General features: G+C 41.0%; 1 protein-coding gene across 6 annotated transcripts in view; it reads right to left on the reverse strand.

Annotated features, from left to right (window-relative positions):
• Nucleotides 1–287: 287 nt before the first annotated feature.
• Nucleotides 288–24,153, reverse strand: part of PALLD (palladin, cytoskeletal associated protein) — a 201,736-nt gene continuing 177,870 nt past the window's right edge. For 4 of the 6 annotated variants that reach the window (XM_014944088.1, XM_014944081.1, XM_014944075.1 and 1 more), the window contains 10 exons: nucleotides 23,212–23,313; nucleotides 22,589–22,639; nucleotides 20,962–21,183; nucleotides 15,952–16,101; nucleotides 11,641–11,735; nucleotides 6,360–6,492; nucleotides 5,205–5,412; nucleotides 4,419–4,584; nucleotides 3,409–3,542; nucleotides 288–2,424 (listed from right to left, as the gene is read on the reverse strand). In XM_014944088.1, the coding sequence (XP_014799574.1) occupies nucleotides 2,249–2,424; nucleotides 3,409–3,542; nucleotides 4,419–4,584; nucleotides 5,205–5,412; nucleotides 6,360–6,492; nucleotides 11,641–11,735; nucleotides 15,952–16,101; nucleotides 20,962–21,183; nucleotides 22,589–22,639; nucleotides 23,212–23,313 (1,437 nt within the window). In that variant the 3' untranslated portion in view covers nucleotides 288–2,248. Of the gene's footprint in view, nucleotides 2,425–3,244; nucleotides 3,296–3,408; nucleotides 3,543–4,418; nucleotides 4,585–5,204; nucleotides 5,413–6,359; nucleotides 6,493–11,640; nucleotides 11,736–15,951; nucleotides 16,102–20,961; nucleotides 21,184–22,588; nucleotides 22,640–23,211; nucleotides 23,314–24,153 lie in introns of all 6 variants that reach the window. The other 2 variants (XM_014944103.1, XM_014944096.1) reach the window with 2 other exon arrangements.

Consider the following 24,153-nt stretch of genomic DNA (forward strand, 5'->3'; position numbering starts at 1 on the left):
ATTACTACACACACAAAATAGACCTGCTTATTTTCTAACCTATTAAAAAAAAAGCATCCTGAGGTACCTTTATTTGGCAAAAGTTTCTCTGAATTTATGGGTCATGTTCCTCTGTTTTGTTTAAACAAGATTCTGGGTTACGAGCAGAGCATTCTAATAAATTCTAGTCATTTGTAGCTGCTGCATGTAGCCCTCGTTTCATCTGTAGCCATAGCAGTTACAATTTTTAAATGTTACACTTGCGTGCTTGTACTGAAACAGTTAATAGTCTTTACCAGAAGGAAAACTTTCTATTTGTGTAATATTTATTGATGTTAAACCCACATTATATCAGCACAACAATCCAAAGTAATGATAATACATTTTTTTATAAATACAAATAAAAGGTGGCAAAATAATGCTAGTGAAGCTAAACAAAAAGGTAAAGTAGCATGTCACAGTTGAGAAAAATTTGGCAAATGATATGACATACTTTTTTCTAGAATAGAATCAGATTATTCCCACATGACAGACTATGACGTTAATCTAGATTAACGATCCCCGTAACTGGTCATATCCTGCACCAGAATAGGACTACCTTATGTGCTAAAGTTTATTAGTCACTAAAAAACAAAACAAACTTTGTGTACTTACAAAGCAATACATGTATAGCAGTAATGCAATATATGGTGTACACAATTACAAAATTAAAAAAAAAAAATCCTCTAAGTACAGGACTTCTGAATAACTGAACGAGATAAAAGATTTCAACACTTTTATTATAAATAATGAAAGATACCATATATGTGCTTCATATAAGGAATACAGTGTTTTCCTTTCATAGCAAAGTATGCTCGTACCATCAAATGCTCATTTTTCTTGTCAGGCCTGGTAATTCTTCCATCCCTCCCTCCCCTTCATCTGAAATTCATTTGGGTCTAATTTAAACCTACGGAGTCAGGTCTGCCTTAGCTGGGGCTCCGGTTTGATGGGGATTCACCTCACATTCTGACAGCAGCCTTTAGGCTTTTCATCTACGGCGCACAGACTCTACCCGTTACAAGAGCTGTCATTTGTCTGCAGTCGGGAGAAGAAAAACATCAACTCAACCAGAGATACGTGCTATGGTAAGAAGGAAAAAAAAAAGGGGCACAGATTTGATGTTGGTTTTGTCCATCTTCATTTTCTACTTCCTCAGATCTGCACGCTCCTCACCTGTGGTGTATCCTTGTCATTTAAATGCATATTGCAGTCTCAACCCATTTTTCACTTACTGTACATTTCTAAAATCCTCAGACACGTTACACAAGCTCTAAACAGTCGAACGTCCCCCACACACACACCCCCTAGTTTCGGCTCACCTTAGAGTTTCAGATTCTTGAATGGGAGTATTACAAGGTTACAGACTGTCTTCAGGAAATCCATAGAGAGGTTCATCCTCTTGCCGTCCCCCCCACCATTTTCTCCCCATCTAGTTACCAGTATTTATGGTCTGGAGTAGACTTATTACACATCAGCTCTTTTTCTTCATTATCTTGAAGAAGTTTAATTACTTATGCTTAAATTGTCTTTGCGGTATGTTTATAAGCAAGCCGCCTCCTAGATGGCAAAAAAGGCAAAATACAAAAGAATTTAAAATGATGGTGTAGATGTTGTCTTACAGAATTGTCCATACCAACAGCATTTAAGGCAAGATATTTTTTCATTGTAGAACAGAAGGCAGTTTGCAGAGATACAGCATTCGCTTACGTTTCTCTTCCTTTTCCTGTTTTTATTCTTACAGTATTGCACTTGTTCATTGTAGCTCTCAGAATGCATTGCCATTTTAGAACTAGAGATAACCGTACATTCTACTTCTCTTTGTGACCTAATGGCCTCAAATAAAACATCTGGCACCATTAAGATCGTGTAGCATCTACTTATTGCTTATGAAGGCACATAGTGATAAACAGTGTTCTCTTCTGAAAAATCTGTCTCTGATGTATTTTGGCCTTTATGAAAAGGGTTATTCGTAAGAGCTGAAGCGACTTAGGTATAAGGAACTGGTGAATGTGATTTGTTGTGCAATGTGTACATTTCTATTAATAATCTATCTATTCTTCTAATTTGGTATAATGAGTAAGGAATATATGGTTACTGTGTTTCCTGTTTATCTTTTGTACTTGAAGGTGTTTGCCTTTGCATAAAGTGACATAGGAGTATCATTGGTCAAGGCAATGGCTTTCAGTGTTTCTGCTTTGAAAGAAAATGATGGAAGTGGCAGCTGGATCTACAGATCATCGCTCTCTACCAAGCCAGACGATTGCATTGTCAGGTGGACTGGATTTGCTTCGGGCTGGAAAGCTGCTTTGATGTCTAGTCCTTGGTCACAAAGTGCAGCGTATCGGCTGGCTGAGGGCCGCACCTTCTTTGGCTTGGTCGTCTGAGGTGGTTGTTGCCACTGAGCTGTAGATGAAAAGGGAAAGAAACAACATCAGCCATGTTCAGCTGCGCAGCAGAGCCTGCCAGATGTACAATCAGCCCTTTGTACAGCAGATACTAATTTCTGAGCAGCAGAAAACCATTATGTCAAAGGTAAGTTTCTTTCATTTCTTGGTGGTGGTTTTTTTCTTCAGCATCTAGTTTCACCCTCAGATGTGGTCAGTAAAAACAATAGCGTCTGTGTTTGTTACTTTGCCTTTTTGGCATTGCTTCCTGCCTTGCCTTGTGTCAGGGAGGAGGGTTACAGCGAAGGGTTGTTTCCGGGCACTAATATTACAGCGACGGGCCTGTTCCAGGGTTATGTGTTGTATAGGAAAGGAAATCATTAGGTTCCATCGCCACCCCTGCTGTGCTGAGCCAAGTCTCCAAGTCAACACCCCCACTACCTCCACCACCCCAGAAACCACCGTTTATCATTCCAGTCTCTCCCATTCCCACCCCCCCAGCCTTTAAGTCTTGTTATGAGAAGACTGGTAAGGGATTTTGGTTTAAGAAAACATTCACTAGGTAAGGAGCTGCTTTGGAACATACTGAATAATTAAGCAGAAAGCCATAAAACATCTACTGCACTCCTGGTAGCTGTCACAGGTGTATTACAGACTACTCTACAAGAGGATACAACAGGTTAGGGAAGTGCTAGCAGAGCAACAGTAATAATGATCCACAAAAATAACGGAGTCATGCTGTTATCTGTTGTTAATTAGCTATATTTAATATAGTAAGCAAAAATAGAAAGCATGCATGCTTGTTTTGCTTTAGGTATCTGAAAGACACTGAGATATACTTTGACTGAGCATTTGTTGTCTTGATGTGGATCGTTATTATTGAGGAGAAACTATAAACGAAAGAGAGAGAGACCAACATAAACCATTCTGTGAATGAACTGAAACTTAGAGAACTGTTGCTTTTGGGGGGATTGGTGTGATGATGAAAATGGAAGTCACTTACTATAAACATCCAGCCTGGCAGTGCAAGACACAATCCCAGCCTCGTTCTTGGCTGACACGGTGTACCAGCCCGCATCCTCCTTTGTAGCTCCCTGAATAAGCAGGCAAATGTAGCCGTAGTTATCCTGGTGCATGCTACACAAAAGAAAAGAAGAAAATTACTATTTACATTGCAAAACAGTGTAGACTATTTTAAAATGTTATTATAAACAGACCCAATCCTATTTACAAATTATAACCCACTTCTAATTAATGTGGAACTTCCCCTGAAATTGGCAAGTGGAAAAGAAAGCTTTGAGTGTGCTCGACAATTTAATCCTGTATTGAAAACTAAGAAACAAAAATGCATAAAGTAACTTCTCTTTTACAATTACAGATTAAGACATCTGGAAATCTGATTTAAGTATTAGGGACACCAGAATTTACCCAGAGTGTTGGGGGAAAGGATAAAAAAAAAATCTAAGGAACGAGGTACTGAAGTACTCAGTTAATATAGAAGGACAGCAATAATTTATTACGGTGTCGTCTCAGTAATGAGTTCCTTTTCTCACAGTATATCATGAGTTTGCACTTATACATTCCTAAAAAACCTTATCAAATATTGAAGATAAGTTTATAGATCTCAGAATATCAAAAACCCCTGACTGTTAGCTGCTTAACTCCGCAGCAGAGTTGGGGTCCAGGTAGCAGACAGCTTTACTTAGGAACCTCAGTTTTCACCAGTAAATTTCTCCAAGTCTTAGTTCTAGAAGAGAAAACCTGCTTCTCCACACGCTTACAGTGCAAAGGCACTTGTTTAAGGATGGAAAACAAAAGTAACATTTTAATTCTGGTGGAGCCACCAGGCTGGCTGCAAGTTTGAGGAGATGTCATAAATTATGACAATAACTAGTTAATATTGATGAGCTGCTGTTCACACAAAGCATTTTTACGTCCTTGGTTTTCATTTGTGTTAGAGGATAAACCGTGATTGAAGTTTTGCACGGGGAGATCATTGTAAGCCAGTCTAACCTCACTCGGTCGGTGTTGTATGTGAGTGACTCGTTCTCCTTCTTCCAAAATATCTGAGGAGATGGCTCCCCTGAGATTCGACACTCCAGTCGCACTGGGAATCCCTCGGTCACACCTGTGTTTTGTAGCTTCTCTATGAACATGGGTGCTTTGTGTACTTCCTTAGCTGTGAAAATAAAGGTTGCAGTTAACACTACGCTATGGAAATACAGCCTTTCTTTCAGCAACGTGCTAATAAACCAAGAATGAAAAATCTAAGTGGTGGGAAACTGAAGAGTTGCCTTCATTGATGACAAAGTCAAATCCTGGTTCATCTGATGGAAACGGTCACATCAGTATTTTCATAGAGAAGAAGTGAGCACTGATAGAGCTGAGTGGTTTCCCCCACCTCCCCGAAGGAATGGAAATGTGGAGCATGAGAAACTGGCTACACAATGCTTGTTAAACAGTGCTCCTTCATCCTCCATTACAGGATGGGCTTTGAATTATAGAAGGAACTGCTTTACCTGGAGGTTGGAATGGCATTAATCTAAGATGCTGTGAAACGCACCAACCGTGTCATAGCCCATTGGTGGATCTGGCTCTGCACAGATTGCCATTAGAAACCCCATTCTAGTAAATAGTCTGGTTTGTGGCCTCAGCGGTGGCAACAGTGTGCACAGAGGTTACTTGCCAGGGGTCCTTTTCTTACCCCCCCACCCCTCAACCATCTCCTTTGACAGCACTTTTCCGTTTTCATGTTCCCCAGCCCGTGCAGGGTGTGGAAGCTGAGTGTGAAGACGTTACCTGCAACAATGAGCTCCAGGCTGAATGTGTTCTCACCAGCTCGGTTGCTGGCCACGCAGGTGTAGATTCCAGCATCCCTGGCTGTGACTGGTTCTATGATCAGGGAGTGCACGCCGTTCTCACGCACCAGCATCTTGTGAGAGCTGTCGGGGCGAATTGGTCTGCCATTGAGCTGCCAGCTTAAATCTGGAGTCGGCAGTCCACTAACCTGCAGTGTAAACACAGCAATGGGAAATGGGCTTAGCCCTACGAAACACCGGAGGAGTCCTGACTTGTTACTCCAGAGCAGTTTGGGTTTGTTTGTGACTGCAGGTGTACTACAAGATTTAAAGATCTAATTCTGACCTGAATTATACATTGACTCAGTTGTATTAATTTACTTACTTTCTGGCCAACTCCCTGAATTCCATGATGTCTTATAGGCGTGACTGAAAAAAGATCAGTGTACAGATACGCTAGAAGCTAAATAATAATGCCTTGCAAAACAAAAGGCAGGGTGACATCTTTTGTCTTTTTTTTTATTGTTTGCTCTTCACATGGAATGAGAAGATACTCCTTTCTCGATTAACTGCTTGTGGAGAACTTGCAGACAAAAAGATGTTCGCTGACTAATTATTGCACTGAGTTCCATTCCTCTTAGGTGTCGCCCGGTGCCAGCACCGCCTGCTCTAGTTAATGCCCGCTCTGTGTCAACAAGTCCTGTACCATTTGCTCTGGGGGCTGCTTGAAAACAAACAGCTTCTCCCAGATATATCAGCATAAAGTAAACAGATGTAATTCAAGCCTCAATTAATTCTGTTAGGCAAAGTCATAAATCAAGACTATATTGGTTGAAACTTTTTTAACAGGGGATCGAAACCCAAGTAGTAAAAGGACTTAAACACAGAAGCAGGTTGTCTTTACAGCGTGTGCTGCTCCCCTCCACGCCCCCGCACAGCTCAAGTCTAAAAATCACTTTACTGTGAGCTGTGAGATCTGCCTGAAGCACTTTCATTGGAGGGGAGGTGACCTTTCATTGTCCATAAGCAGCAAGATTAATTAACCTATTAAGAGTCACTGAAACTGCCAATAGGTAAAACAGCTTTATAAAGAGAGTAACTGGGTCTATGAGTTGCCTAATGTTACCGAAAGGTTTTCGCTTTGCGTGACACTTGCCTTGCAGTCCATTCTGCACAGTTTGCCTTCTTGAACAGTCAGGTCTCCAGGAGCCTGCAGAAAATGAGGCCGGAAGAATCTTTCCTGAATCGGTTCATTTTCATCACCACTGTCCCTTGATCGAGATCGTGGTCTTAAAATAACATGAAATAAAGGTAAATTATTTTTTTTTCTCTGCTAAATCCGAAGAACCAAAATCAATTTATAAGACTGCTTTGAATTTTAAATCTCTTCTTTGACCTGTACCAGACTCAGTCCAGATTTACACACATACACGGGTAGCATTTGGCTCAGACTGAGTTAATTATTACACCGTACTTATTAATTACTTTACTTTAATTCACACGATCTAGAAAACAATCTTGCTAAAGAATAATTGCTTGTAATAATAATTTATTTATACATGATAGTATTTTTGTTTAGAGTTAGTCCTTAAATCACTGAAATACAAATAAAATAAGTCAGTAGGCCTTAGCATTTAGCTTCAGTTCCCCAGGTCGGGTGTCCTCTGTACTTCATCCCTCCACTGTTGCTGGTTACACCAGAAAGTGCACATACTGGTCATTAATTATGTTTACCTTTCAGAAAATAACAGCAGCTAAAAGCTACTCATCTCAGTTGGGAAGAGACTTTTCACATCAGACTTATCTTTCATCTTCTCTTGCTCTGCGCTACCAAAGGCCACGCAGAAAATTCTGTGGATTGAAGTGCTCTGGGTATTTATTCCTCATTTAACAGTTCTGGGGTTTTTTGTTTGAGAGATTCTTGGAACGTTTTCAAAGCACCAAATTGTGGTGTCAAAACAATGAGAATTTCCTTTATGAGTAACAGGAAGAACTTTGCTCATTAAATTGTTCTTCATAAAGGTATTGTAAAAAATTTAATAAAAAATAAAACCTCCTGTCCTCAGAAACAGCAGTCACCTTAAGCTTACACAGTGGCATTTAATCCATTTTCAACACTGGCTATTCTTACCTGTTAATTTGCTCTATTGAACCTTTTTCTAAGTGGTTCCCTGTTTAACTGGATTTTTTCCAATTGAAATTAGCATTATTCCATTTGTCTGATTCAGAAATCAAAGACACTGGTAATTGAAACAGAATTTTAGATCAGTTTTTGTCCTTGCCTGGTCAGCTCCAGTAGATTCCCTTGTGGAGCCAGCTGCTGCCCCAGTAACATCCTGCTGCAGCCAGAGGAGCCGTTCAAATACCCTCCAGGGTAACGTTATCAGTGACACTAGAGAGGGAAATGTTCTTTTCTGAATTCCATTTTTTGTTAACTTTGGCCAGCGTTTCAGTTTTGGCCAGTGCCTGCAGCACCCGCGCTGCAGTATTACGTGGCCATCCTGCATTTTCTACTGCCCAGGGGTATTTCTTGAGGTTAAAATAATTCGTTTAAAAAAAAAAAAAAAAAAAAAAAAAACTTACCCCTTCCCCCCCAGTTAGACTTGGAAAGCAAGATGCTGTGCTACTGTATGGAAGATAAACACTCCAGCTGCACACTGGGCTCCACCGAGGTTAAGTTTAATTGGGCTTGCTTGAATTTGGCTTATTTTGTACTTCTGTCTTGCTGCCCTTCTCTCTATTATTGCTCTGGTTGCATTCGGACCAGTCGGCGCTTTTGCTACAGTATTAGCTGCTACAAATAGATAAATTCTGACTTTTTAATGATAATCACAGGCTTCCCACAGCTGTAACTAAAGGCAAGTGGGGCCTGGGAGAAATCTGGCCCATAGTGGTTATTAATGGAGAAATGGAGACCAAGTGGGGAACCCAGCCGTCCTTGCACACGCTGAACACAGATGTGCCTCTTCAGGTGCCCGAGTCCAGGGCTGAAGCACCTGGTGCTTTTTGCCCCGTGGACATTCCTGAAGCTGCTTCAGTGGCTCCCCCATTGCAGCCCATAAAGGAGCAATGCCATGCTCTGGGTGCACAGAGCAACGCTGTGCTCTGCTCGGCACCTTCCTGACCAGTTTGCGGACATCCAGAGCTCATATGCATGTAGCTGGGACAGAAGATGGATAGTAATAAAGAAAAAAACGTACTCATATCCTTTGGTAATTACTTGTGCAGCCCCAGCTGGAAATGATGGCATCTAGTCGAGTGAGCGCTCCACAGTGCAAGCAACCCGTGCAAAACCTGCCTTCATAATATTTACATACATCCTGGCCAGATACTGCTGATAAGATGCCACTAAAGTACAAGTAATTAGTGCCTCCTAATGTCTCGCAAGGCCGAGCCAAGCAGGGTAACCAGCACCACAGAAGTGGGAAAGTCCTTCTGAAAGCCACCAGCTCACTGCTGCAGCTGCGTAAAAAGTCAGCACTGGTCAGACTGGGGAAAAAATTTACACCAAATGAAATGGAAAAAAGATTAGGAGTTTGTGACCTAAGATGTTTTTTGCTGATAGTATGTTCTTGAATCGTGAAAACTTAAGTTTTCAAATAACCCATTTGAAAGGAAACCTAAATCAACACGGTCTTTAGTCAAGAGTCAGAAATAAATAATGCATTTCTTTTTACCTCTTTGTAAATTTTCCTTAAAATTGCAGACTATTTTTAAGCCTTCACCTTGAGAGGTGAAACTAGGGTTGTTATAATTCTAAAACATTTTGTGGTTTTAAAGAAATAATGAAATGGGTAGAGCCAAGTACTTCAGATGTCTAGGAATGGCAAATTGCAATAGACTGGAATGACCTTGGATTAGTTGTGGGTTCTGCAGAGCTCTGATGTGGGCATCAAATTGCAAAGATTAGTTTCAGCAACACTGACATCATGTGCTAAATGTGTCCAGGGGAGACTCCCCGGGTTGGTGTGGCGCAAGGCACTAGGAATTTCAGCGAGCGAGAAGCTGGGGAACGCTTTATGACTGACCATATGATAGTGATCACTAATTTGGGATAAAGAAGATTGAGTTCAAATTAATCCTCTAATTGAGAGCAGAGGAAATAGGAACGCTTCTTTTTTAAATCTTCCTTGATCTCATGCATTTTAAGATTATTAATTTGGGGTCTGGCTCAGTGCACGCAAGACAGCTTAGGTGCTACAGTGTTGAGCACCGTGCCTTTCAAGGGACTGAGCCCCAGCTTTGTACATGTCAAACAATCCACAGTGTCCTCCCCTCAGAGTAATGCTCAGGCAGCAATGTTTGCAAGCTAAGCACATTTCAGAAAAATACATTAGAACAACTACAAAGAGTGTTTTAAAATGGCTGTGACGTGAAGATGACAAAAACCAGAGTTCTGCCAGAACACATTCTGTCAGAGATTAAAAATACTTCAGGAAAAGCCTGTCAACAGTGTAACAAGTCATAAAGTTCATTAAGCTAATAATTACACTTGTAAAAAAAAAAGTTTTGTTATGCTTAAGCAGAAAAGCTTATAGAAATTACAGCGTGATGGCAGAGGAGTATATGGCAATACACACGACAAGTATCCCAGTGTTTGGGGAGCAGATGCTGGGGTGTTACTGTAGAGAAGCTGAGGGTAAGAGTCTGTCTTGGGAAGGTTTTACACGGTCACACTTCACATTTCTCTGGTCTCAGGAAGAACTGGCTGATGGGAGTAGTGGGAAATGTCACTAAACAAACCGTATTGTGCCCAGGCCTCAGAAACGGCCCTTCTGTTAGTAAAGAGATCAGGATGAGCCCTTCATGTATGGTAATTTTAGAGGAAATAAGACTCCTCAGTAATTGCCCTAATTTTAATTAAACTGCTCTATGAAAATCTCTCATTTATAATTCATTACTCTACCGGACACCCAACCAAACCACAGTGGCTGCCTGAGCACTTGTCTCAATTAGAAAACAAAACAGCGGCTGCGAACGGCCTCGTCCTTCGATTGCGTTTGCAGAGACTGAAAGAGGAGCCCCCCTGCCATCACCCGAGGGTTCTGCCGTCGCTCAGAGGGAGAGACACCCACATTTTACCCTTCAGAAGGATGCAGAGGTGGCAGCTGCTCCCTTACCCAGACCTCGCTTCCTGTCACCGGCCCTATTTTTAAAGATGTTCCCCCTTTTGCACTGACTGACTCAACTGACACCTGGCTCTTGATGGCAGCTTTTCCCTTCAGGGATTAGCAGAGACTTTTCATTTTTACCACAGCCTGCAGGTGCCAAGTGCCCAATGTACTGAGCGCCAGCTGGACCCAGCTTTGGTGGGCTGGTCTCGGGGCGCAGCGGCAGCAGGACATTCCCCTCCATGAGCAGCCTCAGCTTTGGGCTTAACGGGCCTAAACGTGAAGCCTTGGAGGGGGAGTTGGGGGGAATACTGGGAAGTGCTTTCAGGACTGCGGGAAGCCCAATTTGTTCTGTGCAGGAATAAGGCTGGTAAGATCTGTTAAACAACCAACCTCTCCTCCTGATGCTTCCTAGTTATCAGAGCGGGTCAGGGGGCCTGTTTGCATGTAGCAGTTCCACCGTACATACAGAAACTGTTAGCGGAATCGTTCCTTTCTGGCACACTGACTGTGTGTAGTTACATCTATTCTATATATTACAGTTGGGCAATACTGGGACTGTGTGGCCGTTGTGACCATTAAGCAAACACGTGCCTCATCACAGCAGAATCCATAACTGGAGCCCTCTTACCCCCTTGAAAGCAGTTCTGCCTGGGTAACTAAAATGAATTTTTTTGTATTGTCTAAAGCTGTCTAAGCCGTGCTAAATAGCCTCATAAATGCTTTGGGTAATGAAAAAGAAGTATTTGAAGGGAAAATTCCCTTATATGGTCCAAAAATATAAACCAAAGCTTCATATGTGAATAATTGTAAACTCACCAAAGATAAGTTTAATACTTTGTTTCTGACTCATAATTCCTTATAAGAACCTGAACTGAAATCACTGAAATACTAAAATATTTCTAATGTAAATCTAATAAACTTATTTGGCATGCAGCTGTTCCTGCTGTTTCTTTAAATGAATACTTATTAAAAGCTCTAGAAAGTGCAGGTTCCTGGTAGAATCCAGGTGTGATGTTTTAAAAAAACATCTAAGTGACAAGGGCCTTCCTTAGAGATAAGGGGTAATTAATTTCTGGGCATCTCAAAGAAAGGAGGAGGAGACAGGCAAAATGCAAGATACTTAAAAGTCACATAATTTCAGAGGTTGTTTAAACTTCTCAGTGTGCAAGCTTTGCAGAAATTTTTAGACAGTAGAGGTCACATTTCTTCCCAAATGCCATACTTTTAACTCACATTCTTACTTCACATTCTTTATCTTGTCATCATAATTTTGTAAAACACTTATTATTAAAAGAACAACGAAAAAGAAGCAGCTTTGAGTACCTTCTGATGTGAGGCTGACCCGAGGGCGACCAGGGACTGCGGCCTCTTTGATTTACAGCTTGAACCATCAGCCGGCCCGTGCAGCTTATTCTGCCCTGTGGGGATGGTGGAGAGGAGGAACATTAGAATACTTAAGGACTTCAAGCATGCAATATTCATAGATGTTCAACCTGATCTCTTCTTTTTTGCCCACCTGCTACTGAGTCTGTAATACACCCTCTTCTTTCACTAAGTCATTGAAATCATTTGTCAAAATACCTTCTGATACTGAAGTATTTTATCAGCTTCCAATCTGACACAGAACAGGATGGAATAACTGTGACTATAACACAGTCAGGGTTGAAATGGTCCACCTGAAAGTTTTTCTTTAAAAATATTATTTATGAGTTCCACTGACAATTAAGTCCCTAAAACAGTATATGGACTGAGTTATTGGTGGGGGTGGGAGGTTTCTCTGCGTATGGCAAGTGGACAGAAAGCCAAGACAACTAGTTGAAGATCAGTCACTCTGGAAAATGGTACTTGGAAAATGTTGGAGGTTAACAAGAGAGCTGCTGCCTCCAAAGTGGGTCGATCCTCTTGGAATGGGGCAGCCACAGCTCAAAAAATAACCCATGAATGTAAAAACCCAAAGAATTGTACAGGTACTCAAAGGGTCCTCTCTGAGGAGCGGGCCTGGTTTGGGGGTAGGAGTCGCACCAAAGCACATCACTGGTGGCCACTGGTGAGAGGTCAGTCCTCTTGGGTTATTTTCAGCGAATGAGAAAGCCTTAACTAAAACATGGGCTCTGTGGTATTTAATCCCCATTTTTCTCTTTTGCTTTGTTTCTTACATCAGAATAAACTATTTTGGTTTTTAAAAGACAGATTGTCCAGCACAAGCACCAGAGGTAACAAATTTGGGCTGGGTTCTGAAGGCAGAACTGCTGCCACCCGGGGCTCCGCAGAGTTCACCATGCACGGGGTAAAAGCATCTGGTGGTATTCATAAATATACACAACAGATAAAAAATAAAAGCTATATATAAGTAAACAGAATACTGTGGTTAAAGTGCATATACTTTTATATAACAATGTGATTTTAATTTTAAAAGCAATAGTTTTAACTAGCTCTTTGAGAAATGTGTAGAAGATGTACATCTGCCCCCTGGCCTGGCCAGCCCCACACCAGCATCGCTGAGTAGCTCGGGTCTAAGCTGAGTGCTCCGCACTCAATCTGCCAGCATAAAAGGGACAAGTATTTTTGTCACAGTAATTCAGGGATTGCAAATAGCTGTTCATTAACAACTGGTCAAAGCCCATCAAAAAACAATTTCCCTGCGCTCACAAGCAGCTTTCTAATGGCAACAACCTCTCTGTTACTGCTGGGCTGCTAGAAATGAAGTCTCTGTCCTGCTTTTATTCCCATGGCCCATTTAGTCCACAAGAAAAATGCTTGCATTAAAATAAGCCATTGTGCATGACCCGCAGCCGTTTCTTAAACAAAAGCTTTTTTTAGTGCTACAAGACATCTGGAACAAATACATTTCTATTTTGGGCACCACTGCATATTAATCTTTCTCTGGCAGGTGATGAATTCACACATTTTGGTATAATTTCTACGTGGCTCAGTACCTGAAGGCATCACAAATGGAAGCACAAAAGACAGTAAGGAATTTGGACGTGGAAGAACAAGCAGGAAGCCAAAGATTTGGAAAAGTCATGGGCTGAATGGGAAAAAAGTGGTGAGTGGGAAGTAATTAATGAGAAGATGGCCTAGCAAATGAGGGATGGTCCAGACTGAGGACGGGGCGCAGAGCGGAGAGCATGGGATAAAAGGCAAGGAGGTGAAAATAAGGACTCGACTCCAGCCCCTACAGCTCATGGAAAGAGACCAGTTACGGTCCATGGCTGGTACCTAAAGGCCTGCAGCCGGCGAGGTGCTGTGTGTCTCTAGGCCTGGGCTCTGGATGAAGTTCTACAGCAAGGTTTACCGCAAAGCCCGGCGGAGCGTTAGAGCCTCAGCCCCAGGTCTCTGTGCTGAGACGCAGGCGATGGTGTGGGCCCTGTTAAGCACCGCGGAGCATTGCCAAGGTGTGTCAACAGCTCACTCTACCTACATAAATCCTGGAGCCTTAGTCCAGATTGTGAGATGGCATAACCTGGCAGAGCTTTAATCAACCGAATCCTTTGCTTTAATAAAATCAATTTCTATGCGCTAAGAATACGCCTTTTTGCTTTGTATTTTGGTGGCTCCAACAGCAATGATCAAAACACAGCAAGAGCCTGGCAAATATCTACCAGCCCATCAGAACCCTGATGCAGGCTCCCTTACATTTACGTATTTCGCTTTTCTTAAGGAAAGGTTGCCAAATTTGCCTAAGTTTGCGATAGCTTTGAGATGTGGACAACTTTCCATTAGAATTGAGGAAGCCGTGCCAAAATTATTTCCACTCAGGATGACTTAAAAGAATTGGAATCCAGATCTTTGAGTGTGAAAGGCCAGTACATTAACTCACAGCCCTTCTTTGCCTCCATTGTGCTGTTAAATGCATAGTAAAAGCAAGCAAATAGTGGAAGAGATAAGCATGTTTGCCTGGGAATTACACCGGGAAGAAATAATAGAATGGGCTTGGTGAAACAGACAGATGTTTTGTTTAGGGGAGCCAGAGGAGGATGCTTCTGGTTCCTCTCCAAAGAGGGGGAAAAAAGCACAAATGCAAAATTTTATCATCTAACAAAACTGCTTTTTCAATCTGCAAACTAGGAGCAACACAAAACCAGTTCATTTTGGTACATCTGAAAACCCACTAACAAACCATCAATGACCAGAACTGGTAACATAAGTCACTGCTGCATCATTGAAAGAGCATTATTCAGAATAACAAATGCTAAATGGTAGTCCCTAAATATTCAAAGTCCAGTGCCCAAAAGCAAAGGCAGTTTATTCACCAGGGTCTCCAAGACTTTGGATCACGCAGTAACACTAGATGGGGACACTCTGCACATGCAGTAACACAGCACTTACAGGAAGATGAACAGGATTTGCTTCCTACCTTGATCATATATGTATTTATGTATATTTTTTACACTTGCTGTGAATTTCCACAATTTAAATGGTACCAAGTGTTATAACACAATGGTCACCTATGAGTAGAAGCTCCCAGCTTGAAGAATTCCCTCAGCCTTATGCTATTTCTTTATTATATCTTATTTCTATTATTTGTATACATAGAAATAATATTTAAGCTCCCTGGATTTAAGCACTGCAGTTTGTAGAATCTGGGCTAACGCTGCCGCTAGGGTGTGTGTGCAGCCCCATACATCCACAAGCACAACCCTGCAATAAGAGCAGGCTGACAGTTAAAGAGCAAGGCAGAAATGGCAGTGTCATGCTGGGTAACCTAGCAACCTTCATAACAGAGCACAACACTCCTCTTTAGATTAAACTCTGTCTCAGCGATACAGTTTGTTATTTTACAGTGTGATTCTACTCACAGGCCTGGTCTTGGCAAGATATTTGGTGCTACAGCAGAAAATAATTCGTTACATCCCTAAAGTCATGTTGCTGCCTTGGTTTCTCACATGCAAATCTTTCCCCTCCATTTGCTGTGCTGTGGGGAAAGTGGAGTGAAAACCTTCCTTCAACAGGCTGTGAGAACTGCAAGGTTGGCTCTACCCGACGCTCTAGGGGGTGTCTCTGTTGTACACCTCGGCCCTTCTGTCAGGTCTGTGAAGAGCAAATAATCTTACAAAACCAGTAACACTCCAGGTTTGAGAAAAACATTGTTTAAGACGTCAGGATCAACACAGGAAACCTCCCCCCTACATAACAATCGCTTGAATTTTTTGCCTTACAGAATTGCAATCGCTGCCTAGTGTAAATATGTTGAGGTGTGATATACTCCTACTCATTTCAAAAAGTTGGCCTCAGTCAATGAGTATTGTCAACAGAAGAAAAATGAAATGGCTGGATTGGGTTACTTCTCCTGGTAAACTGGATTTTTTTCTCTCTCTAGAGTATGTGTGCTATCCATGCTGGGTTAGGATACCGAGATGTTATCAGCTGAAACAAATGGTGGAAGAGTGATTAAAAAGCAACACCCCTCCCCTCTGAAACCTCAAGCCTTAGGAAAAAACCTGCTGTTGAGTTGCTAATCTCTTGGAGATAGAAAGGTCCCACCCTACTGATGCAAGATGAAAACAGAAATCTAACTTACATACTTTATGGTGACTTCATCATTTAATTAAATCATGCATACGTAAGATGAGATAGTTTTCTGAAGATTTATGTCCAGAAGCGTGTTTGCTCTGGAGCCAAACCTTCATTTACCTGTGGGTTAGCAGCCATAATAGTGTAATTCCCATCATCATCCAGGGAGGAGGCCGGCGTATGCAGTGAGCAAGTCCCATCAGGTTCTCTCTGAATTCGGTAGTGATCGCTTCGTTTAGAAATTTGCTTCCCATCTTTAAACCAATAAATCTGCAGGAAAAAACAAGGCACGGCTGGTAAGAGGTGGGTGCTCATTGTCATCATTTCTCAATTAACAGTGCTAACGAACCTTAACTGCTGAAAACCTCTCTGGTAGGCGTTAAAAGAAAACCAGTTTAATAAACTAGTAAAAGTGCAGAACCACACTCCGTGATCCACTTTCACTAAAAGGCAAATTACAGATTAGCAATGGCTTAAAGAGGAGAACGGCAGCATGAACATTTACCAAATACATTTCCAGGTGCCTAAGGGCTGTCCCCATCCCAAGCAGAGAACAGCAGCTGAACGTTTCAAGAACTGGAAATAAATATCATGACAAAGAAAAGTTTCAGATCGCTGTTGAAAGCCCAGTTTTGTCTCGTATCCATTACTCTGAGTGGCCTAAAGGCCAGAAGGGGGTTGAACAGCTCAGGCTGGAGCAGCTGGGAAGGAGAAGGGGCCGGCTTAGGGGAATGGTGTGACTGGAACCAGCAGCGTCACCCCGGGGTGAGGGGCATCCCCAGGAACAGGCGGCTCTACAAAGCACCAGGAAACACTTCAAAGCGAGTCAGCGCATCGATTGGCTTTCATAATTGTCCGCCAACACCAGTGTAGTTCCAAGTTGTGCAGAGCAGTTACACGATCTGTCAAGCAGAGGTCTTTTCCATCACTTTGGATGCATAATTTTATTCTCTGGCTGACCCAAGGTCTACTTTTAGTGAGCCAAAAAAAATGATGTATGCAGAATAATATCTTGTAGTAATCCATAAATTACACAAAAAACCATGTATGTTTTTAATGCCTCAAACCTGAGGTGAAAAAAAAAATCAAATATTTTGATCTAGCTTTGGGGTGGGTTTTTTTGCTATATTTTAAGAATAATATAAAACCCCAAACTGAAATATGCAGGAATCAAAAGAAAGTGGTATATGTATGAAAACACACAGAGGAACACATGAAACATTTTCTATTAGGAAGGCTGCAGTCAGCTCCCCAAACCAATATTTGAGTAGAACATTATTTACTTGTCATTTCTGAAGTGTGTTATTACTCCAGAAGGTCAGTGGTGCTCAGCATTTCTGAGGTCACTTGTGCAGGTACCCACACATTTTTTACAAGGTTCACTCGTCCGAAGTAGAACAAACGCATTTGTCCTGGTCCCATGGCTGCTGGGACTGGTGGTTCTGAGGAAAACACACACATTTTCCTCAGTCCCATTCTTGAAGTGGGAATTTAGTTCTTACAGTGAGGAAAGGGAGCTGGCCTTCCAGTAAAAATGAAGTGACAAAGCAAAGCACAATTCCTGATGGAGCTTAATATGCCAGGTTCCTCGTACGTGCCAACATTTCAAAGCTCTAAATTCATTCACTTGGGGGGAAAAGTTAAGGATACACTTTGAAATTTCACAAAAAGACAATGGAGAATGTTTTGGAGGGAATGAGTGGAAATTTCCCTTAAAAATTAATTACCATGTATGGTTTTTATATTAACAAGCATTATGTGTAACTAGAAATGATTTCATTTCCTCAATAGCTGGTTAAACTTGTTTCCCATTTTGTCTGTCAGCAGCCTTGCAGAGACTCCGTGGTGCTAACAAAAGATTTAGTCATGTCTTCTCATCTGCTGACAGAGCACTTACTGGAGATGCAAAAGATATTTGATCACTTCTATACACATGCTAATGGCTGCTGGTAACAGCAGAGCTGCAAAAAATGAGTTTTAACTTGCATGCTTTACGTGTGTCATAACGCTGCTTGGAAATCTCCTGCATTAAGCAGTAACCATTTAATAAAATGCACTTATCAGAAATATCAGGAGACATGCCAGGATTTATTACATGGAAATACATGCAAATATTAACCCAACCAGCTATCCAAACAGCATGCATATGTTGTCTAATGCTTATTTCCACTAAATTTAAAAGCATTGGCATCACTGGGTTTTACTTATGAGTAGTAAATTCTTAATATTACCTTTATCTGACATAGAGTTAATAAGTAAAACACTACCACTGCTGGAGACAATGGCCTTTGCAGTGAAGTATTTTCTTTCTAGGATACCTTTTAATAAATGTACCATTAAACTACGTAAGCACTGAACGCTGCATCTGGATTGCTTTTATTTGCACCAGATTTTCAGAAACCAATGTGTAATGACTAGAAAGACAATGGAATACACAGCACAAAAGTGTTTTTGATCTTGGGCTGCACAGGCATTTTTAATCACTAAGAATTATATTCAGCCATGGGAAGAGCGAGCAGTTTATGCAACATTCATGTCTCAATTAACCTTTTGTATGGCGTTGTCCTAAATCTGAAGAGAAATATCCCTTAAAAAGAGTATTCCACAATCCCTCCTATATCACTGCAGGTTCTCATTTTAATGAGAAAATAGTTTTACATTACACTGAAGGCTATAACAAAAGTAGACTCAGATTTAAAAAGTCGTATTTATGAAGACAGATTTTGCACATCAGTATTCAATTTACATGGCATGTTCAGGGGAAAAAATAATCAAGCCAATAACCCCGCTTAGAAAAATCCCTTGTAATGAATGCCAGATTTTAGAAACACTACAGTCCTTCCCAAAGCCATTCCTTGGCAGAGCTGACAGAATACTTAGAAGGGAGGAGCTTTGAGTTAGTAAATTATTTCCAGCTTTTCATTTGCCAAAGTAAAGAATTTATTCAGGGGCAACACTTCCAGCTCCAACAAGTGACAGCAGAAGGGCTGCCCTCAGCCATCGAGCATTTCAGAACTGCTATCCTGGCGTGCTCCGGCAGACGAGGGGAAGATAGAGCCTCTGACATCTGCAAAGCCCAGCAAACAAGTAGCCATCCAAGGGGACTGGAATTGGTCCCATCCCAAGCAACTTAGCAAATCGCACAAAGCATCTGCAGGCGAATGGAATAAAGGGCCACAGTCCCAGGTGCAGGAGCAAATGGCTCGGTGATGTGCGCGCTGCGCGGCCGCAGAAAGCAGAGCGTGGTCTCTGAACGAGAGTGCGCTCACAGCAGCTACGCCTTCGCAACTCTGCTTTAGGGGAAGTACTAACTATGTGGTTTCTTAGCTGTGCAATCCCTAACGCCAAAACAAGGAGAGTGAGAGAAAGGAGACATCCTCTTTCATGTCTTAAATCAGATTAAGATGACTGCGAAACTACACCTTAATTGAAAACTGTGAAAATTAGGGAATGGCTAAGTTGACTAAGGCTGACTCATAATAGGTGATCCAGCAACTTAGTCATGAGCCTCAGGCAAAAAGAGCACCTCTCCGGCTGCTGCACCTCCAACACCAACGAACCCTCTTATCTTCCACCCTTATTCAGCGCAACGGACTCCTCCGTATGGCCATCTCAAAAGCAATGCTGGACATCAAAGGTTTGGTCTCAGTCAGACCGGGCTAATCTTCTCAGTGTGGCTTCAGTTTGAAGCAGGAGGGCTTTTTTGACATAAGTATATGGATCAGCCCCACTTACTTTGCAGTGGTTCACATCATGTTGTGGTCTTGGAGCACAAAATTGGATTCCTTTCAGATGAAACTAAGCCAGAAAATGTGCTCCAAGAACACATCTAATGTACTGCATCTGCTTCAGTCTGTGGGACGAGATTAGAGCTAGCCTGAAGTAAAACCTCCTGAAATGCATGCAGGGATGGAGACCTCGTTCCACAGATTTGCTGCTTCTGGTCTGCACTATTGTTAATGTAGACATAGGTCTAGTTCTCTGTTGCCCCTTCTCTGCTAACTGACAAAGTCCATTTTTCTTTTTGCAGTTTGTGCAGTGTCATACACCACTTTCATTGGACATGTAAAGTCATTTGCATTTATCTCTGGTCAAAATCCTAAATACCTGTAAAACTCTAGATAAGAGATTTAGATGTAGGTACTGCTGTGAAGATCTTGGATAAGAGAAAAGGAATCTTTGACCTTGCCTAAGAGGAAAAGAGCCCCTGTCCACAAGAGGTCACTGTAAGAGCTGCAAGGACCTCACAGGAAAAATGCTGGCTTTGGCAGGGAAGTTGAAGAAGCTCAGGAGCTCTGTAAGAGCTCTCACAGGAAAAATGCTGGCTTTGGCAGGGAAGTTGAAGAAGCTGCTGCTGTTTGCCTGCTGCATAATGAGTCAGTTGATTACCAAACAATTTTTGAAATGGTTAAACACAACTTACCAAAGGAAGGCATTCTTCCAGACTACTGACATCACACAACTGGTACTTTTACATTTGCTAAAAGGAAATGCTTCCCAAGCCCAACCCTCCCTCAGAAGCTCATCATTAAAACCTCACCATCATGTCTCATCGTGCTGTTGGGATATATGGGAGCTTATGGTATTTTATGATGCCTTCCTCTCACTTTCAATAAAATTCAGTCTTGTTAGGGTGTGTAGATACAAACTCTGCACCACTGAAGAATGCAGAAATACTACACTGGCTCCTGAACCAGAAGCAGCATATTTATCCATTAGCATGTTGCTGTGCCTGAGCTAATTACCTACGTTAACCTGATGAGGTTGCTTTTGGGACAGCTCACATGGGGTTTTCTTGCACTGCACTGCATTCTGTGGTAAAGAGGTACCCTGAAAGTAACCCTGAAAATGACAGAAATATTACTTCCAGGTAAAATAATTGAAATGAAGTTTCAGGAGGGAGTAACTAAGAGCCAAAGCCTCATAGTAGGATTTTTGCCTAGTGTAAATCTAAATAATTCCAGTGACGCCAAAGAGAGATTTGACAGTCTGTACCAGCTAGAAGTCTCGTCAAGAGAGAATGACTGCTGTTGCTGTAGGATACAGCCCATAGGGTGCAGGACCTGACTGTAAGCTACTAATATAGAACTCTTTAGAGCATTTCTAGAAACATTTACCCTCTTTTCTTACCTTTGGTTTTGGATTTCCTGCCACTTTGCATGTAAATGTGACTGGCATTCCCTCAAAGATTTTGTAATGCTTCAGCTTTATCTCAAAATACGGTGACATGCTGTTATCAATAGGTTCATCTCCATGCTGCACCTCGTCATCTGATTCTTCCACAGGAGATCTCTCCAGCCTGTATTCAATTTCACTGATCAATCTTTGCTCAAAGCTGGACACTTTATACTCCTGTCAAACAAAAAACATACATATTAGTGTATCAGCTTCAACACATTGCTCAGCAAGATGTGTTCCTACTGTGTTTTTTTTTAATTCTACTGATCTTTGACAATCCATTAAGGTTTACCATATAAAAGTAAACTGATTCTTGTTGAAGAAAAACACTATAATCCGTGCCTCCAATAACTTCCCTATGAAACAACGAAGACATCTGGTATGAGGCAAAAATTGTATTTCATGTTATCTTAAGGTCTAATTTATAAGGGGAAGGAATATCATTGGTTGCTTTCTTTCAATTTTTTAAAAAAGCCTATAAGAATAAAAGTATTCCAAAGCAGTTCATAAAGACAAAAGAAACACACTAATATTTCCTTGAGGGTACAGGCAGATTTAGGGTGGGTTTTGTTTCCAGATGGCCAGAAGACCATATGGTTCACATCTGCTGTTTGCATAGAACTACACCGGAGGCTGCACCAGAAGACTAAAATGATTTTGTTTACAGTTGCCTATAAAAATGAGGGGAAAAAAAAAAAAAGTGAAAATGGCAACACTGGCAGTCCATAATAGTTGCCTCCCTTTGCTCCTGTTGCCATGGTCCCATTTGGCCAAAAGTATCACTCCTTCCTTGAGAAAAAACACTTATCGTAAGAGTATTCAAGATATAGAAAGAAGAGAGGGAAGTTTTATCCAGTGTAAAACACTACTGCTTGTTTAAATTCGCTATTCAGATACTGGGAAATGTTACTGTGACATATAGTTACTTTCTTGACCTGTTCACTCTATCTACTTGGCAGTACAAAAGTCCTGCTTTGAATCTCAGTGATAACAAAGATATTACCAGAATGTAAGAAAGCTAAGAAAATTAGAAAGAAAAAAAAAAATCATTATTAGCCAACTGACCCTTGTTTTATTTAAGATAGAACACATCTCATACAAAGCCTCCTTTCATGTGCCCATCCTCTACCATTGATTCTGGTCTGGGAATGAGATGTAGCCTTTCTACTGACTGGTTACAGAACTAATCATAACCCTCAATAACAGGAAAAAAAAGAAGAATAGAGAAATACCTTTTTAAACTGCAGACATTTAAAAATGTATTTATTGCCTGAAAGTTTATCATAAAAGTAAAGCATGAAGTACATGTGGTATATATAGAGCAAGGCAGTTAGTGTACGTTACAGCAGAAGGATGCAGGAGCACACTGTTACTGTGGTTAAGCTGCAGACACTCAGACAATTAGGCTCACAGAACAATTTTAATGCCTTGAAGGCAGTACAGCCCAAATCGCCCCAGTTGTTAATGCTGGGGGACCTCTCGTTATTAACCAAAACCAGTAGAAGGCAAAGGGCAAAGATGACAAAGAAAATAAATCAATGGACAAAAAAGCAAGACAGAAAAAGGTGGAAACGTTAACCTTTTGAATATCCACAGGACTCACTACAGAAGCACCAACAGAGCGAGCTTCCTGCAAGGGTAGAAAGAGAGATCACGAGGCAGAAAGAAGACTAAGAGGCATCCATGACAGTTTCTCAGAGTTCTCATATCTGGAGAATATACTTTATGCCATAACATAAGCAAACGAATGCTACACATTTCCGAATAGCTACTCTGGCATGTGAACAATGGAGAGTGTGTACCTGGCCTTTCAAGCAGACTCTCTGTTGTGTTTTTGGTCTGCATCCAAAAAGTGCAGATTACACACATAAAGGGAAGATAGTTTCAAGATAGTAGATGTATTTTTTTCCTTGAGAGACTTAAAGGTCAGGATAGAATAGGATAAACGGAAGAGTTTAAAGCAGAGAGCAGACATTTGAGAACTCTCAACCTTACTCAGTATGGAAAAACTGAGCAATAGGCATGTGATCCTCCAGTTTACTTTGCTGATATATAACATATGACTTCTGTAATCAAAACCGTCCTATCTTGTGTATATTTATTGTCGTATGTAGGACTATTTAAACAGAATCACAGCCTGTGAAAAAAAAAAATGGAAAGAATCTTTTTATTTTCCTATGAAATTGTAGGGTTATGTGGCACCTGTACAGCAGGCTCCTCTTCCGGTTCCTGTATATTGAAGACAGTTGCAGCACTGTCTGCTCCCAGCAATCGACGAGCCATTTTCTCCTCATACGTTAATCTCTGAAAAAAAATAAAAGGGGGATGAGGAAGAAGGAAAAGTAGAAAGAGAAGTTCCTATTTCTCACTAAGAACTGGAAGGCAGTGAGACAGAAAGCAACGCTTTAAGTAATGTTAATAAAAGAGAGCAGCAATATGTTTCTAACAGAAATTTTCTACTGCGGTTTGTAATGCATTTTTTTTGCATTACAAGTGGCTCTTCTGGCTTAAGGAACCTTTGCCCTGACTCTGCCATTTGTTTCCATCCTCTTGCCAGGAACATGGGCAGGAATGAGCAATAGGAACTGCTTAAATCAGCATGGCCATCAAAAAAGTGCATGTCAAATCATCCCAAATCTTACTCCTACTTGTTCTGCTCAATTTTTACATTAGAACCACACGGCAGAAAATTCTGCCAAAAATGCTAAGGAGATACTACACTACTGGATTATTTTGTCAAAAATATGACAGCTTTACAGAAAAACATACTCTTAAAGGGTTTTTGTTTCTATCTGTTCTTACTCTTTCAGAAATTAAGGAGATAGCTTATAAAGGATACTTTACACTCTGAAGGTAAAGCCAAGTTAAAAGAAAACCTTAAGTGTACAATTCAATTACTTCATTATTATTTTTCTTTCTACATTCAGTAACACATTTCAGGCACTTAGCTACTTTCTTACAAATCAATGTTAAAAAAAAATGTCAGTGAATGAAAGGCAAACTCACTACATGGTGAAATGCCTCATTTAAGCAGAAAAATGAAAAAATAATAGAAATTGTAAAACATTAAATCTACTTAATGCTTCCAATTTTTTTAAAAAAATCTCATTTAAATTAATTTTTAAAAGATGTTATATTGTAGCT

The sequence above is a fragment of the Calidris pugnax genome, unplaced genomic scaffold (assembly GCF_001431845.1).
Source record: "Calidris pugnax isolate Ruff unplaced genomic scaffold, ASM143184v1 scaffold15, whole genome shotgun sequence".
NCBI classification, from domain to species: domain Eukaryota; kingdom Metazoa; phylum Chordata; class Aves; order Charadriiformes; family Scolopacidae; genus Calidris; species Calidris pugnax.